This window comes from Martes martes, assembly GCF_963455335.1.
Source record: "Martes martes genome assembly, chromosome: 13".
In the NCBI taxonomy this organism is placed as follows: Eukaryota; Metazoa; Chordata; class Mammalia; order Carnivora; family Mustelidae; genus Martes; species Martes martes.
Window position 1 is genome coordinate 84,166,221 of NC_137901.1, and position 15,042 is coordinate 84,181,262.

The following is a 15,042-nucleotide window of genomic DNA, read 5'->3' on the forward strand; positions in this document are numbered from 1 at the left end:
GGGGAAGATAGGGAGCCAACCCTGGACCGAGGCAGACGGAGTGGACAGAAGCGAATAGGTTCTCCAGATACTCTGGAGAAAGTTGAGAAAACTTTCAGTTTCGCCCAGTGATCTTTGTCAAAAGGAGATTCGGCTGCCGATCAAGGAGGCAGGTTTGTGGCGGGGGGAGTAGGATGGCTGCTGGGAAGGTGGGAACTGCCCTGCCGTAAATGCCAGTGGAATATGAGCAGAGGAATAGAGAGGCTGAGGGCCCAGCTGCCGCTGGAGGTCAAAAACTGCTGAGTCCGCTTGCTTAGCTGGGTCATGTGAGAAGGAAAACCTCGCTGAAATGAAGCCAGGAGGCCAGAAGGGGGAGCTCTCACGCCCTTCTGAGTCCCGTCAGTTACAGAACCCAACAGAATCTCCAAAGGGATAGGATCATCACTTCCTGGCCTCAGCAGGAGAACGATGTGTGCTGAACTCACTACCGCAGCACCTCAGCTGATGAGAAATCATTGTCACCCTGAACTCCTGCCTTTCTCCGGTGGACTTTTGTTCAAAACTAGCCCTCCCAGTTTCCTCCTCTTTCTCCACAAAATAATGTTCCTCTCCTTTGTGGGACTAGCCTGTGGTGTTGGCCATAGCTTGTTTGTCCCAAACTGCAATTCTCTTGCTATTCCCAAACAAACTCATTTTTTTTTAAGATTTTATTTATTTGACAGAGACAGAGATCACAAGTAGGCAGAGAGGCAGGCAGAGAGAGAGGGGGAAGCAGGCTCCCTGCTGAGCAGAGAGCCCGATGCAGGACTCGATCCCAGGACCCTGGGATGAAGACCTGAGCTGAAGGCAGAGGCTTTAACCCACTGAGCCACCCAGGCACCCCCAAACTCATTTTTGCTGGTAAAATAACTGCTTCATGTTTAAGGTCAATAGGAAATATTTATTCAGGGGCATGAAAAACCTGTACTTGGGTTCGCTTAGCATGGAAAACTGCCCAACCAGCCACCATAGTAGGTCAGTTCTTTGGCCTTTTTTCCTTCCTGCTGGCTGGAATGAGAACGTGATGGCAGGAGGTGAAGCAGCAAAGACAGGCCATGAGGTGACATGGAAATGAAGAGCTGCCCAAATGTTCCTCTCAGCCTCCCCTTACACACTTCATTCCCCCTGCGCCGACCCTAGTTTCCAAAAGTGAAACAGAATGAAGAGCTCACCTGCCGCCACTCTCCCTGGAGAAGGAATGAGAACTCCACTCATGTCAAAAATCACCGCTCTGTAGGTGCCGCCTCCAGAATGTGCCCATCGCCTGGCTCGCTGGAGTCTCCCCTGGCTGTGTTTCGGGAAGGTTGCCCTCCGAGCCCACTGGAGATGTGAGGACTGGAAGAGCTGCCTTATGTACATGTTGAGGCCAAGGCTGCACGAGAAGAAGAGACAGGGCACAGCTCGCTTTCCCTGCCTCCAATCCAGACCTCGGGGCTTAGGCGTGCCAACTGGACATCTCCACTGATCTCCCGCAAACACTTCAAATGACCACTAGAACTGAGCCCTCCCGGACTACTCTGTTTTCTAGGCTCCTTAGCCCAGTAAAAGGTTCCACCATTCAGCTAGCTGCTCAAGCTAGAAAACTGGGACTCGCCCCTGACTTCTCTCAGACCCCACTTGGCCACCTCAATTCCATGTGCTCTGTGCTGTTGTCTTCCTTCTGAAAATCGCCATCTACCTCTCTCCACTTACTATCCACAGATGATCTTGCCCACAGATCATTGCAACAAGCCTCTTAATGGGTTCCCTTGCCTCTTCTCAAACTCTTCACTCCTTCCCCACTCTTCAAGCAGAGTTGAGTGCACCTTCAAAATTGCAAATTTGGCCACATCTTATTCCCATTTAGAATTTTCTTTTTTTTTTTAAAGGTTTTATTTATTTATTTATTTGACAGACCGAGATCACAAGTAGGCAGAAAAGCAGGCAGAGAGAGAGGAGGAAGTAGGCTCCCCGCTGAGCAGAGAGCCTTATGTGGGGCTCAATCCCAGGGCGCTGGGATCATGACCTGAGCCGAAGGCACAGGCTTTAACCCACTGAACCACCCAGGCGCCCCCCATTTAGAACTTTCAATGTCTCCCCACTACCCTCAAGATAAACTCTCATTTCCTTAATCTGCCCCAAAATTTAAAATCAAGATTTAAAATCTGGCCCCCTCCTCGGCAGCAACTCTCCCTCTTTTTTCACTTTAATCTGGATGATGTAGACATGCAAATCTACATACAGCTTCTTCAAACACACGATGTTCTCCTCCAGCTACCATGCCTTTTCCTGTGCTGTTTCCTTACCCTGTACTGCTCCCTTCTACCTGTTACTGGGCTAATTCCAAAGTGTCCTTTAGGTTGTAGTTTACCTGTCACTTCCTTCATGAAACCCCCTCTGGCTACCAGAATAGATGAGAAGCCTTTCCTGTATACTCCCAGAATGCCCACTACTGACCACCTCCTAGTACTGACGGTGCCTCCAATCACACCAACAGGCTTCTAACTGTTCCCCATTTGTCTCTTTTCTAAACACACTTTCAAAAGGTTAAAAAAAAAAACTATACACACACAACACACACACATGTATATAGACACATATCTATATATGGGGATAGAGATAAACCAAATGTGGCAGGATGTTTAGTCAATCTAGGTGAAGGGCATATGATTGAGAGTATATAAGAGATCATTCATTGTACGTTCTTTCAACTCTTCTCTATGTCTGAAATAAAAAGCTGGGGTAAAAACAAAATGATGAAAGCATATTCTATTTGCAGTCAGTTCCGCATGAAAATCTTTGCACTTTCTGTGCCATTTCTATAGCTTCAAAGCTTACTAAAAATCAGGTTTGAACAAAATAGTATGGGAAGACAGCCTGTAAGTTTACAGGAGTCACTTCAGTACGGCCATCAGGACTCAATACACCATAGACAACTCTAAGGAAAAGGTTCTCAAGCAGCACATCTTCAAGATGATACTATGGTTTTCATGTAATTGGAAATTTGCAGAACCGGGGAGGGGGGGTAGGTTTTGAAATGAAAAACTCAAAGGTTGATTTGCATTTTCAGTTTTACTTATGTTCCCATGCCAAGGCCAGGGTTTATGATGAAAGGAGTTTATTTATAGGCTCATAAAAGAGTCAAAAACTTTGTGTCAGGGCTTAATGATGACGAAAGGCGTCTCTGGGGCCTGAAGGGCTGACTCGCATCTCCACGGAGGGTACTAATGGATGAGTGGGCAATGCTCCCATGACCAGCTTGCTTATTCCTTCCAACTAGAGATGACGGTTCTATTCTAGCCACTTCGCAACACTCTCTTCAGAGTGGCCAAAACCCTGATCTCTCCCACCTCCACGCTTTGGTACCTGCGCACTGACTATGACGGCTTTCCCTGCTTCATCTGCGTGTATATTTCCACTTGTTTTTATATCACAGCCTCAGCTTTATCTTTATCTCCTTTGCAGAGGCTTTTTAAAATTTATTATTATTTTTAAAGATTTTATTTATTTGTTTGACACAGAGAGAGATCACAAGTAGGCAGAGAGGCAGGCAGAGAGGGGGAAGCAGGCTTCCCGCTGAGCAGAGAGCCCAATGCGGGGCTCGATCCCAGGACCCTGAGATCATGACCTGAGCTGAAGGCAGAGGCTTAACCCACTGAGCCACCCAGGCGCCCCTAAAATTTATTATTTTTTTAAGTAGGCTCCACACCCAACGTGGGGCTCAAACTCAAGAGTCTCATGTTCTGCTGACTGAGCCAGCCAGGCACCCTGAGGATTTTTCTTTCCCAGGCAGCCTCTAGTACTACTTTTTTTTTTCTCCCCTTAAACTCCTAATGTTTCTTTTCCATACCTTCACTAGAGCATTTACTCCATGACACAGTAACTGTTTGCATGCTCATCTGCCCCTATCGTTGTAAGCTCCTTAAACCAAGGCCCATCTCGTCTTTTCATCTTTGTATATATTTCATTTTTGTATATACCCATCCCCCTGGGGCCCAGCACTGTATCTAGACACACAGCAGGTGTTCAGTATAAATGAGCTGGAAGGATGAATTACACTGGATGAATGAGAAAATAGGGAAGGCAGCGGGACAGGTTTAGTTGTTGATCGCCACAAAGAACGGTAACAAGCCCAACTTGCCCGTCATTAGTCAACTATTTTCTGGAACTAGCGTCTTCCTTCTGTACCATTCTGACTTTCAGAATGAGATTAGTATGATAATGTAGCCTTGCTACTTAATTCATGCTTTCATAAATATGCACACTGTGTGTTGTCACATATTAAGAAGATTGTTCAGTAAAGAAGTTGAATGTGGCTCTGGAATCAGACTGCCTGGGTTTGAATTCTAGGTTTGCCACTTACTGTGAGATCCTGAGCAAGTTTCCCCGAGACTCAGGTTCCTCCTCCTCCTGTAAATGGGAATAATTATACACCAATCTCATAAAGTTATTACTATTACATGAGATAAAGTATGTAAAGCACGCAAGTTAGTCGCTGGCACACTATTAAATGTTAGTACTACTGGGGCTCTTCGTGGCTTAGCTGGTTTAGCATTTGACTCTTGATTTCAGCTCAGGTCATGAGCTCAAAGTTGTGAAATCAAGCCCTGCATGGGGCTCGGCTGCTGGTCATGGAGACTGCTTAAGATTCTGTCTCTCTGTAAGAGACTCTTAATCTCACAAAACAAACTGAGGGTTGGGGGGCGGGAGGGAGAGGGTGGTTGGGTTATGGACACTGGGGAAGGTATGTGCTATGGTGAGTGCTGTGAAGTGTGTAAACCCGGCGATTCACAGACCTGTACCCCTAATAGTACGTTATATGTTTTAAAAAATTAACATAAAATTATGTTAATAAAAACTTAAAAAATAAAACATTTTAAAAAGCCACACTAAATAAAAAGGTTGTCTCTCATTCTCCCTCTTCACCCCACCCCCTTCCCTAAAAAAAAAGAAAGAAAAATCTTATCTACTACTGTAGTATATTATAAAAGGTTCACGAGGTCTCACATGTTATATGCACATACTATGTGAATATGGCATATGAATTTTCACAGCCATTCTCAAAAAGGTGTGATTTTGGTCCCAAGGGGTCAATTGACAATGTCGGGGTCCATTTTTGGTTGTCACCATTTGGGGGGTGCTACTGGTATCTAGTGGGCCAGACCAGGGATGCCATTAAATATCCTATAAAGTATAGGACACACCCCAAAGAATTATTGGGACCCAAAATGTTAATAGTGCAAAGATTGAGAAACCCTGATCTAAACAGTGTGTATTGATTGAAACATATTTCGTAAGATGCAGTCACACATAGCATGGGTTAATGTTTTATGTATACGTAGTCCATGGACCTACACGTGCCCAGGATGTGCTGCGACACATCTTAGAAATCCTTATAGCATATGCTTGGAATAGCATCCTGTCACATGTGCGACGTTTGGGTATTGATTGGGGCTTCCAGTATCTATATGCTGAAGGCAGTCTGACATACTGGAAAGAAAGCTGAATCTAAGAAAAAGTGATACATGTAGAGCCACAGGCTCTATTTCATGCTCATCCAATTTTATGTCAAAACCTAGCTCAAGGTCATACAACCGATCAAGGTCGACTCCATTTGAGCAGGAACTGTGTGTTTATCACGAAAATATCCCCACCACCCCAGCAGAACTTAGGTTCTCAGTAAACATTTGTGTTATGGGGCGGGGAGCAGGACGCAGATCTAACTCCCAACACCGTGCGCTAAATCAGCCCACCGCCCTATCTCGATAGTCAGAAACTCCGCAATCGAGTCCCTATTCCTCAAGGGCCTTCAGAGAGGCGGATACCCCCCTCTGCACGTCTCTGAGCTTTGATGTACCTATGTGTAAAGTGTGGCTAACACAAAGCAACCCCTCCAGCGCTACAGCTAGGGGTCCGACACAACAAAGGGGCAAGAGCTCGCCACAGGTCACGGTTCCTCCGACAATTCGGAGACCTCGCGGACCCGGGGACCCTTCACCATCGGGAGGCAGCCTGACGGTAAGACCTCTCAAAGACGTAAACTCGAGCCTGGGCGCAAACCGACGAATCGGCCTAACGGGGAACCCAGCTCCTGAACCTCCCTAAGCCTCCTCCTCGCAGACCTCCTCAAGACCCGGTCAGGGGAACGCAGACTCACCTCCGCGCCGTTACGCCAGTCACGTGGCGGCCACCCTAGCCAATCGGAGCGGCCGCTGCTCCGCGCACGCGTAACCTCGCGGGTCGGCGACGGCGGCCGGGAGGCGGAAGTGAGGGTTGTTGTGGCTCGGACGGTAGCGCGCGGAGCTGCTGCTACTGAGGCAGTGGCGGCGGCGCTGAGGCGGTAGCAGCGCTGCCGACCCTGGGCCGCTCGGCCTCTCAGCTCGCCTCCCAGCGTCGCCTGAGCCCGCCGGGGCCTGTGCCGGCCAGCGCCTGCCCTATGAGTGTGTCACTGGTTGTCATCCGACTGGAGCTTGCGGAACACTCGCCCGTCCCCGCCGGCTTCGGCTTCAGCGCCGCCGGTGAGTCCCGCGGCCTCGCAGCCTTCCGTCTGCCCCGCTCCTGGGCCCGAGAGGCTCGCCTTTCCAAAGTACCGGCCCGGGGAAAGGCTGCGGCAAAGGCCTTTGTGTCAGGAAGAAGCCGGGAGGTAGTTGAGATCCGTCTCATTCCATCCATCCTAAATAGGCCTCTCGGATGTCATCTCTGGGAAGCCCTCCCGGTCCCTCCCTCCTGGTGCCTTCCCACGGGCACTCTGTTTATACCTGGCGCGTCGCCCTCTCCACCCAGGGTTGGAGTCAAGTTGTGTAAGTTGCTCTCCTCCAGGCTTTGTGAAGGCAGCAACTGGATCCCAGAGATGGTGACGGTTCGTGGTTTAATGAAATCGTTCCTCTTTGGGAGAATTTCTGTTTAGGCGCCCTGCAACTACTGTAGTGACTGTAGCTAAAGTCTGTACACTTACTGTGTCGCAGCACTGGACTAAACACTTTGTGTGCATTGTCGTCTTTCTTTATCTTCACACCAGCCCTGTTAGGTAAATGTACGTGCTTTTTACAGATTGAGAAAGTGAAGCCCAGTGATTAAATGACATGCCCATAATTGTGTGTAAGTGGCGAAACTGGGATTCTAACTCAGAGCTGGACTTGAGAGTCTGAGCTGTTCATTACCAGCCACGCAGCCCCCTTCCTGAGGAATGCAGCTGTGACTGTGTTCCTTGGACCTTAAGCAATTTCCTAACAATAACATTTATCCAAGAAGTAATTACCGAATGCTCACTCTCTGCTAGGACTTTAGTTGTTTGCAGAATCACACATGGTCCCAGCTTTAATGACACCACCAGCTCAAATGAAGTAGACAGATGAATTAAATAATTACAGAATGAATGTGGAATTACATCCATGAAAAGCTGTGAAGGAAGAAAAAAGTTTGGAAAGCTATCACAAGAGGATCTTTTTGGTTTGTGAGGTAGCCTGGGGCAGGTAGAGAGGGTGTCCTTAGAAACTCCCCTGAGTGTGTGAATTTTGGAGCTGCAAATTAAAAATTGAATATGACTTAATGGGTTACAAGCACCTTTGAAGTACAAGTGATCCCTAAGTTGTGAAAGCCAGCTAAATTGACATTAGGCACGTATACACTTCTACACGGGCCAGTCATGGATTCACTGATTCAACAAAACTTCAAAGACCTTCCAGGGTGTGCTAGGCACTGTGGTGTAAGTGCTGGGGATAATACAGTGGTGGGGAAAACAGGCCTGGTTCCTGCTCTCGTAGAACTTATAGTAAGAGTATTTCAATCAAGTCTCCAAATTCCTTTTCCATTTTTATGTGATCACAGATTTTCATGGTATGATTCATGGCCTGAGACTAATCACTAATCCAGGGTTTTTAAGAAGACTGCTGCTAAAGGTTTTTGACATTTTTATTTATGGACTTAAGACCTTCATTTGGCGCTCAACACAGTTTCGCTTTACTAGAGATTACTTAAAATGTTGGTTCAATGTGGACATAATTACTGCTGAACCTTCTTTAAAGCTCTTATTTTCATTGATTTGCTTTAAAGTGCATGATTTCACTAAAACAACCCCGCATTTCTGAATTTATTGCACTGGGTGTTTATTACTGGGCACCGAGGAGCCCCAGAGGTGAGTGAGAGATGCAAAAGCACCTTATTATCTTGGAGGGCAGCAGAGAGAAAAAGGAAGCTTATCGATGGATGTATTGAAAGTGAAGAAGAGCTTGTTTTATTATCAGATATTAATCATTCATGTGTTCCTTAGCCGGGGAAATGTCTGATGAAGAGATCAAAAAGAAGACACTAGCTTCAGCTGTAGCCTCTTTAGAAGGGAAGTCACCAGGGGAGAAAGCAGCAATCATACATCAGCATCTTGGCCGTCGAGAAATGACAGATATGATCATTGAGACCATGAAGTCCAATCCAGGTATGCTTTCTAAAACCCCAGACTTGTGTAACATAAGTCCCTGGTTACCTGTCTTATACATGTTATTCCATGAACCCATGATTTTGACCTCTAGCATACTTTTATCTTTCACTACCTGTGTGCCTTACATCAGGTTGTGAGGCCACATTTCAGCATCTCCAAATATTTCTCCTAAATTAATACTAACTAGGTAGTTTGACAGCTTTATTCAGTGAGGAGAGCTTCTTGCCGTCTAGGTTAGTGGCAGATCACCACTGAATCCAAATAAGCATGTTGTGTCTCTCCCCTCACCCTGTACACACATTGCCAGCTCATTCCAATCCAGAGACTGGCTGTGTACTTATCTCCAGCATGGAGGTGAACAGAGCTAGTAGATGTGATTTTCCAAATTAATAGCCCTGGATATCCCCTTTAGGAGCACATGATGGAAGACATCTGTTTTTATTATGGTACTGCCAAATGGAAGAGCCATCCTTAAGTTTCTGTGGGTATTAATGAAATTTTTATGGGGCAAAGAGTGCTTTCAAGTTTAGATGCTCCTAAAAACTTGGCTGCTCTGTAAATATAGTTCATAATGCAATACATTACAATTTCTCTGTTGAAGTTTATTTTTCTGACTCAGAATTTTAACCTAATTAGAATCCTTCCACATATTTCCTATCAGTTTATAATCTGTTAATTTTTGATTTCTGAAAGATGAGCTGAAAGCCACAATGGAAGAAAGGAAGTCTTCAGAAGCATCTCCCACTGTACAGAGGAGTAAAGATCAAAGTATAGAATGCATAAACGCTGCTCCCGATTCTCCATCCAAACAGCTTCCAGACCAGATTTCGTTCTTTAGTGGAAACCCATCAGTTGAAATAGTTCATGGTATTATGCATCTATATAAGACAAAGTAAGAAAAACCCTTTTCCTCTTGAATTGGTCTGTTTTTTTGTTTTTGTTTTTGTTTTTTTTTTCTTTTTGGTCTCAGGACAGGGAAAAATTTCTTGCCCTGCAGAGCAGTGGGTATTTTAAGGTTCAGACAGATAGTACTTTTCGTATATTGTGTGTTAGAGAATCCTTAGATGTTTTACATTTGGTTAATCTTATAGATTGGGTCAAAGCTTCTTAGAAAAGAAACATGTAGATACACTTGAGAAAATACCTAAGAAAATATTCCCTGAGAAGATAGGCATGCAAGATGACTGGAAAATTAAAAGGAAGGAAGATAAAAAGGGTAAAAACATTATAAATGATTCATAACATCATTACAGTCTTATATCCCCTCATATGTTTGCTAAAGAAGCTGTTAAGTCAGTTAATGGACTACATTTTCATTGTCTCTTTTACCCTTTTTTGTGGTCCACACAAAACTTAAAAGAACCCAAAGGAAAAGAAGCATTTGGCTGGATAATCTATAAGCTGGGTCATCAGCCCCTTGGATAATTGATAGCAGATCTCTTTAAAGCCTGTCCTCCTAACATATTTGCTAGGTCCCCACTGGGAAACAGTGAATACTCAGGTCACCTTATGGGATCACACCTGTTGAAGAAAGTTCGCAGCATTTCAAAAGCAAGTTGCATTGTGGGAGGTTTTTTTCTTTTTCCTCAGTTCCATCTATTCCAGCCCAGCTACGCTTTCTGTAATCTTCAGAGTCACATCTTCATGGTTCTGGATTCTCTTATATTTAGAACACTCCTGTTCTAGACTGCTTGAGAGAAATACATAGTTAGAGGTGCCCATGAACTTCTAGATTGATCCATTCTCTGGGTGTCTCTCTGCCTTTGTGGGAGTTTTCTTTAACTTCCAGAATAGTGATTTTTAAACTTAAGGAAAAAACACAAGAGTTGTGCTTCTGAGTTACCTAATGAGAGGTTATTATTGAAAAGCTAGTGAGAATAAAACACAAACTGCAGATTTATGATCGTAATAAGCCTTTAACTGAAGGTTAAGAATTTCAGTAAAGTTTCAGTGGTGGGTGTAATCCAGACCACTGCACAGCTTACATTAAGCTCTGTTGCAGACATGTTGCATTTACCCAGGTCGTGTGTGTTTTCAGGTATTGTAGCACTCTGTTTAAATCAATTTGTGAAGTATAAGATTTATTTTTTCCTATTTTCTTGGGCATAAAATTGTCTGATTAGTGTTGTCTGAACTAACCATACCTCATCCATTCAAGACAGTCTAATTATTGTCTTATTAGTAAGATGACCTCCTTAAAAGAAGATGTGAGGCGCAGTGCCATGCTGTGTATTCTCACAGTCCCTGCTACAATGACCAGTCATGACCTTATGAAGTTTGTCGCCCCATTTAATGAAGTCATTGAACAAATGAAAATCATCAGAGACTCTACTCCAAATCAATATATGGTGCTGATAAAGTTTAGTGCACAGGTAAAAGTTAAGATATTAAAAATCTCTTTGCCACAGAAACTGTGTTTTTGAAACTGTGTGATGCTAGCTGTGTGTGATTTACATTTTGCTTTTAAGATTCTTGATATATCTATCTTCTAGGGTATTGTTATTCTAGAAATCTTTCTAAATTCGGTAGCAGACACTCAGTGCTAATTCGTACCCATAATGTGTTTGTTTTTTTTTTTAAAGATTTTATTTATTTATTTGACAGATCACAAGTAGGCAGAGAGACAGGCAGAGAGAGAAGGGAGGAAGCAGGCCCCCGCTGAGCAGAGAGCCCGATGGAGGGCTCGATCCCAGGACGCTGGGATCATGACCAGAGCCAAAGGCAGCGGCTTTAACCCACTGAGCCACCCAGGCGCCCCCCATAATGTTTTTATAAAGCAGATTAGGTATGAAATCTAGGGTTGTGTGTGTTTGGTTATCCAGCAGTAAATACTCCAGTAGAATAGTAGTCCCCAAACTTTTTTAAATTGACGCTATATTATTATCTGCCCTTATAAAACTGTGCCCCTGCTTCTTTCATTCTCTTTTTAAAAGATAATCTCTGGCATATTTTAGAAAATAAAATCTGTTTTATACTTTTAATTTTGGTGATGAGGGATTTGGGGACATTCCTTGAAGTATTTAAGATGCTTTAAGAGTTCTGATTGGAAATCGCTGCAACAGAGATGCAGAAACAGTGAAAGGATGGTGATATTTTCAGTTTTGAAAATTACTTGCATGTTATCATAGATATTTTTGATGTAAGAAGATTTTGACATTCACTTCATTTCACTCTTCACATTAAGCAACATTTTCCGTGTGCCTCAGTTCTAAAGATGTTAAGAAGACAGTCTCTTGGTTTTACGTATTCATTCTTAATAGTACATGTATTTCTGTATGAATATAAGAGTGAGGTAAGCTCTAGCTGTTACCCCGGTTGTTAAAGAGCCATCCTATCTGTAGGTTTTGGTTTGTTGTTGTTGTTTTAATGACCTGTTTTATTTGCTCATTCATTAGGTTTTGAAATGCACCTTTGTCAAAAGTTACTTCTTTCTTACCTCCTTGGTAAACAGCCTTCCTGAATTTGGCCCAGATAAACAGTTCTTGCTTGCAGATTGGCAAAGAGTTGGTCTGCCTTTAGATCGTTTGCCACTGCCTCTGACCGGTTACCAAGATTTGTGGGTGAAAGGGAGCCCATGACACGAGGTCCATTTGTCATCTCCCTCCTTGCAGAAATCCAGAGTTGACAGCAATAGCAGGCATTCATTGGCCACAGGGAGGAAATTAAGAGAAGCCAGAATTGGATTATGTTTATGCCTATTCCACGGGCCACAGAAAGAGAACCCTTAGTGTAGCGCTCTATGTATGAGAGGGTACACAATTGGTATCTTTAACCTTTACAAAATACCCCCCCATTGAGGTGAGACATTTAAAATAGGTTTGAACTTTCCTGCACACAGACTTAGACTTCACAAGTTGACAATGAGAATGGAAAAGCACTTCAACAGCTGTGTTCACTGACTGTCAAGAGACCTTCCAAGGTCATTGAGGAGCTTTGCAAACAATGGGCAAGTGGTACCTTTTAAATCTGGTAGCACATGTAATAACAAGGATAATGATGATAATTTGCAGTCTTACTGCTTGTGCTATACCACTCTCTGCTAAGTGCTTAATGTGCATTATCTCATGTAGTCCTCACTACACCCCTTTGAAGTAAGTAAGTACTGTTATTATCCTTGTTTTACAAATGAGGAAACTGACTGTGGAGAGGTTAGTGATTTGCCCTCAGTGACTGAGCTGGGATGTGAACCCTCACTTTTAATCCTAGAGCATACTCTTCTTCCACTAGGAGTAGATAAAAGTGTGGGGAGGGGGAGATAATCACTTGGCAAGAGATTTGTGTAATGCCAATATTTTAGTTATAGCTTCTACTTGACAGTTAAGGACAGTCAGCAAATGAGACAGGAAAAGTCATTGAAACAGATCAGGGATAATGAATCATTGAATGTTACATCAAAAACTAATGTATTGTAAGTTCGCTAATTGAACTTAAATTTAAAAAAAGATTGGGGAAAAATGTTTAAAAGCTTATTAGACTTTTTAAATAGTCTAAAGTCTGCTAAACCCACAAACTGTAGCAAGGACCACCCTTTGTAGTATGCAGGCAATGCTGTGGAAATTTTCTGTTACTGTTAATGGATTTTTCTGCAGTCTCTTCACCTCTGTCTTTTGACCAGGTGCATGTTGTACAAGCTCATGGATGTTAGTTTGAGGCTATGAAACATTGTACTAGCTCTTCCCCATGGGGATAGAACCCTTGACCTAGGTGAGTTGTCTTATTTATTGCTAATGCTGCATCTCAGGGTCTGAGCTTATCCTAGCAGCGATTTTCTGAGGTCTAAAAATACCCTCCTAGTATAAGACTTTAGTTGTTAAATTAATACTGGGCCCTAATGAAAAAAAATGGGTTCAAATAGGTACCAGCTGTTGAGCACTTACTAGATGCCAGGCCTATTAAGTGCTTTTCATGCATTGGCTCCTTGAGTCCTCTCAACAATGCCGTGAGGTAGGTGTCGTTACTTTCATTTTTATAGTTGAGGAAACAAGCATGGATAAGTCACTTGCCCAAAGCCACACGGCTAATAAGTGTCTGAGTTAAATTTCAGACCCACGCAGCCTGACTCCATAGCCTAGGCAGCTGACTATATTCTTTTTCTATTCTTTTTTTCACCAGAGAATTTTTATTGAAAGTAATCCTTCTCTGTATCTCTTAAAAGCTCTGGAATTTCTGTTGGCCTCAGCTTTATGCTGTAGTGTTCTAATGTGATACGCTTACACAGTTGTACTGTGATGCTTGGGAAACTTAGTCTTTGGGTAAGGAATTTATAAGTCATCAGGACACAGGAAGGCAGGAGGGGGTTCAGTTTTGTAGTTCTTGGGGACAAAAAGAGAGAACCTCTTCGTAGAGTGTGCAGGCTCACTTTCACTCGCATGCTTAGGACAGCCCAGCAGACCTCTCTTTTTTGAGAAGTAAAAACATGGTCTTAACACTGTAGTCGATCACTGTGACAGTAAAGGAACATGAATCGTAATGGATTTTTCTTTTTCTGAGTTTATCCTGTGAAGAGGACAATTAGAACAAAAGACTGGGGGGGGGGGAACCACAACCAAAAACAAAACCAAAAACAGGGTTTCTTAAAATGTTGGGCTCTGTACAATGCAAGCATTTTAAATAAAAGAGCTGTTTCTTCTGTGTTTTTTGCAGTTAGCTTCAGGCTTTTGTTTTGTGCATTTCAGTGGTGGGTTGAAGTAGGAACCATGCGTATTTTGTTCTCTCCTCTGGTCCTAGCTCGTAGCACAGTGCCTGGCAGATGCTGGGTGCCCAGTAAATATTCAGACAAGCTACATTTCCAATACTGAGATTTTAAACAAAGAGATCCATGTGTTCAAAAAATACATTTCTTTGTCATAGATAAACAACTCCCCCAAGAAAAGAACCATTTATCTGGTAGTGAGTAGATTTTGTCATCTGCTCAGTATCACAGACTTTGTTCCTTTCTTCAAGGAAGTGTGCTCGATTAGCAAGCAGTTACAGAGCTGGAGGTCTGGGGAGGGGTCTGCCTGTCCTCACTGGCACAGATGTAGCCAGCTCCCGGTGGCCTTATTTCTGGGTAGTCACTTCCCTCGGTACGCAAACCCACTTGCTCACCGTGCTGTTTACTCATCCTAAGCATTTCAAGAAAAAGACGTTGCACTTGGAGAATGGGGGAAGCTAATTTAGGTTGCCTCATCTTAATATTAAAGAGATTTATTAACTGCCCTCCTCACATTTTGATGCTAAAATGCACTGTAGCCAAGACTGGTTGTTTCCTGAAAGGGAAGGCTCCCCACCCCCACCCTCCAAAACAAAACAAAACTGTGTCCAGAATTGATTATCTTTCCTCGGCTGCTTAGCTCATCTGGTCATATTAAGAAAATATAAATAAATCAAGAATCCACACTTGAATTACATCATTGAAGTAAAATTAAAAGATACAGAAAAGCTCACAAGCTTTTGCTGTAAGGTTCAGAATCCCCTGAGGGTAGACAGGCAAGACTATTTTTGCTTGTTGCAGAGGTGAAACTCTTCCTAGAGGTTGACAGTGTGGCATTTCCTTTGGCAGAACACCCTTCTTCCCCACAGGCAACTTGTCTGCGTTGGTAGGGCCAAAGCACACGACTTCTTATGTTTGG

The 15,042-nt window shown here is 43.6% G+C and overlaps 2 protein-coding genes across 7 annotated transcripts in view; one reads left to right on the plus strand and one right to left on the minus strand.

Moving 5' to 3' along the window:
- ACAD10 (acyl-CoA dehydrogenase family member 10) overlaps window positions 1-6,180 on the minus strand; it is a 37,844-nt gene extending 31,664 nt beyond the window's left edge. For 5 of the 6 annotated variants that reach the window (XM_080821484.1, XM_080821481.1, XM_080821483.1 and 2 more), the window contains exons 1-3: window positions 6,155-6,173; window positions 4,361-4,407; window positions 1,191-1,390 (exon numbers count right to left, since the gene is read on the minus strand). In XM_080821484.1, the coding sequence (XP_080677610.1) occupies window positions 1,191-1,377 (187 nt within the window). In that variant the 5' untranslated portion in view covers window positions 1,378-1,390; window positions 4,361-4,407; window positions 6,155-6,173. Of the gene's footprint in view, window positions 1-1,190; window positions 1,391-4,360; window positions 4,408-6,154 lie in introns of all 6 variants that reach the window. The other variant, XM_080821485.1, reaches the window with a different exon arrangement.
- A 65-nt stretch (window positions 6,181-6,245) lies between these two features.
- Window positions 6,246-15,042, plus strand: part of BRAP (BRCA1 associated protein) — a 29,078-nt gene continuing 20,281 nt past the window's right edge. Inside the window, exons 1-4 of the mRNA XM_080821548.1 lie at window positions 6,246-6,515; window positions 8,267-8,428; window positions 9,125-9,323; window positions 10,614-10,803. Of these exons, the coding sequence (XP_080677674.1) occupies window positions 6,434-6,515; window positions 8,267-8,428; window positions 9,125-9,323; window positions 10,614-10,803 (633 nt within the window). The 5' untranslated portion in view covers window positions 6,246-6,433. The remainder of the gene's footprint in view (window positions 6,516-8,266; window positions 8,429-9,124; window positions 9,324-10,613; window positions 10,804-15,042) is intronic.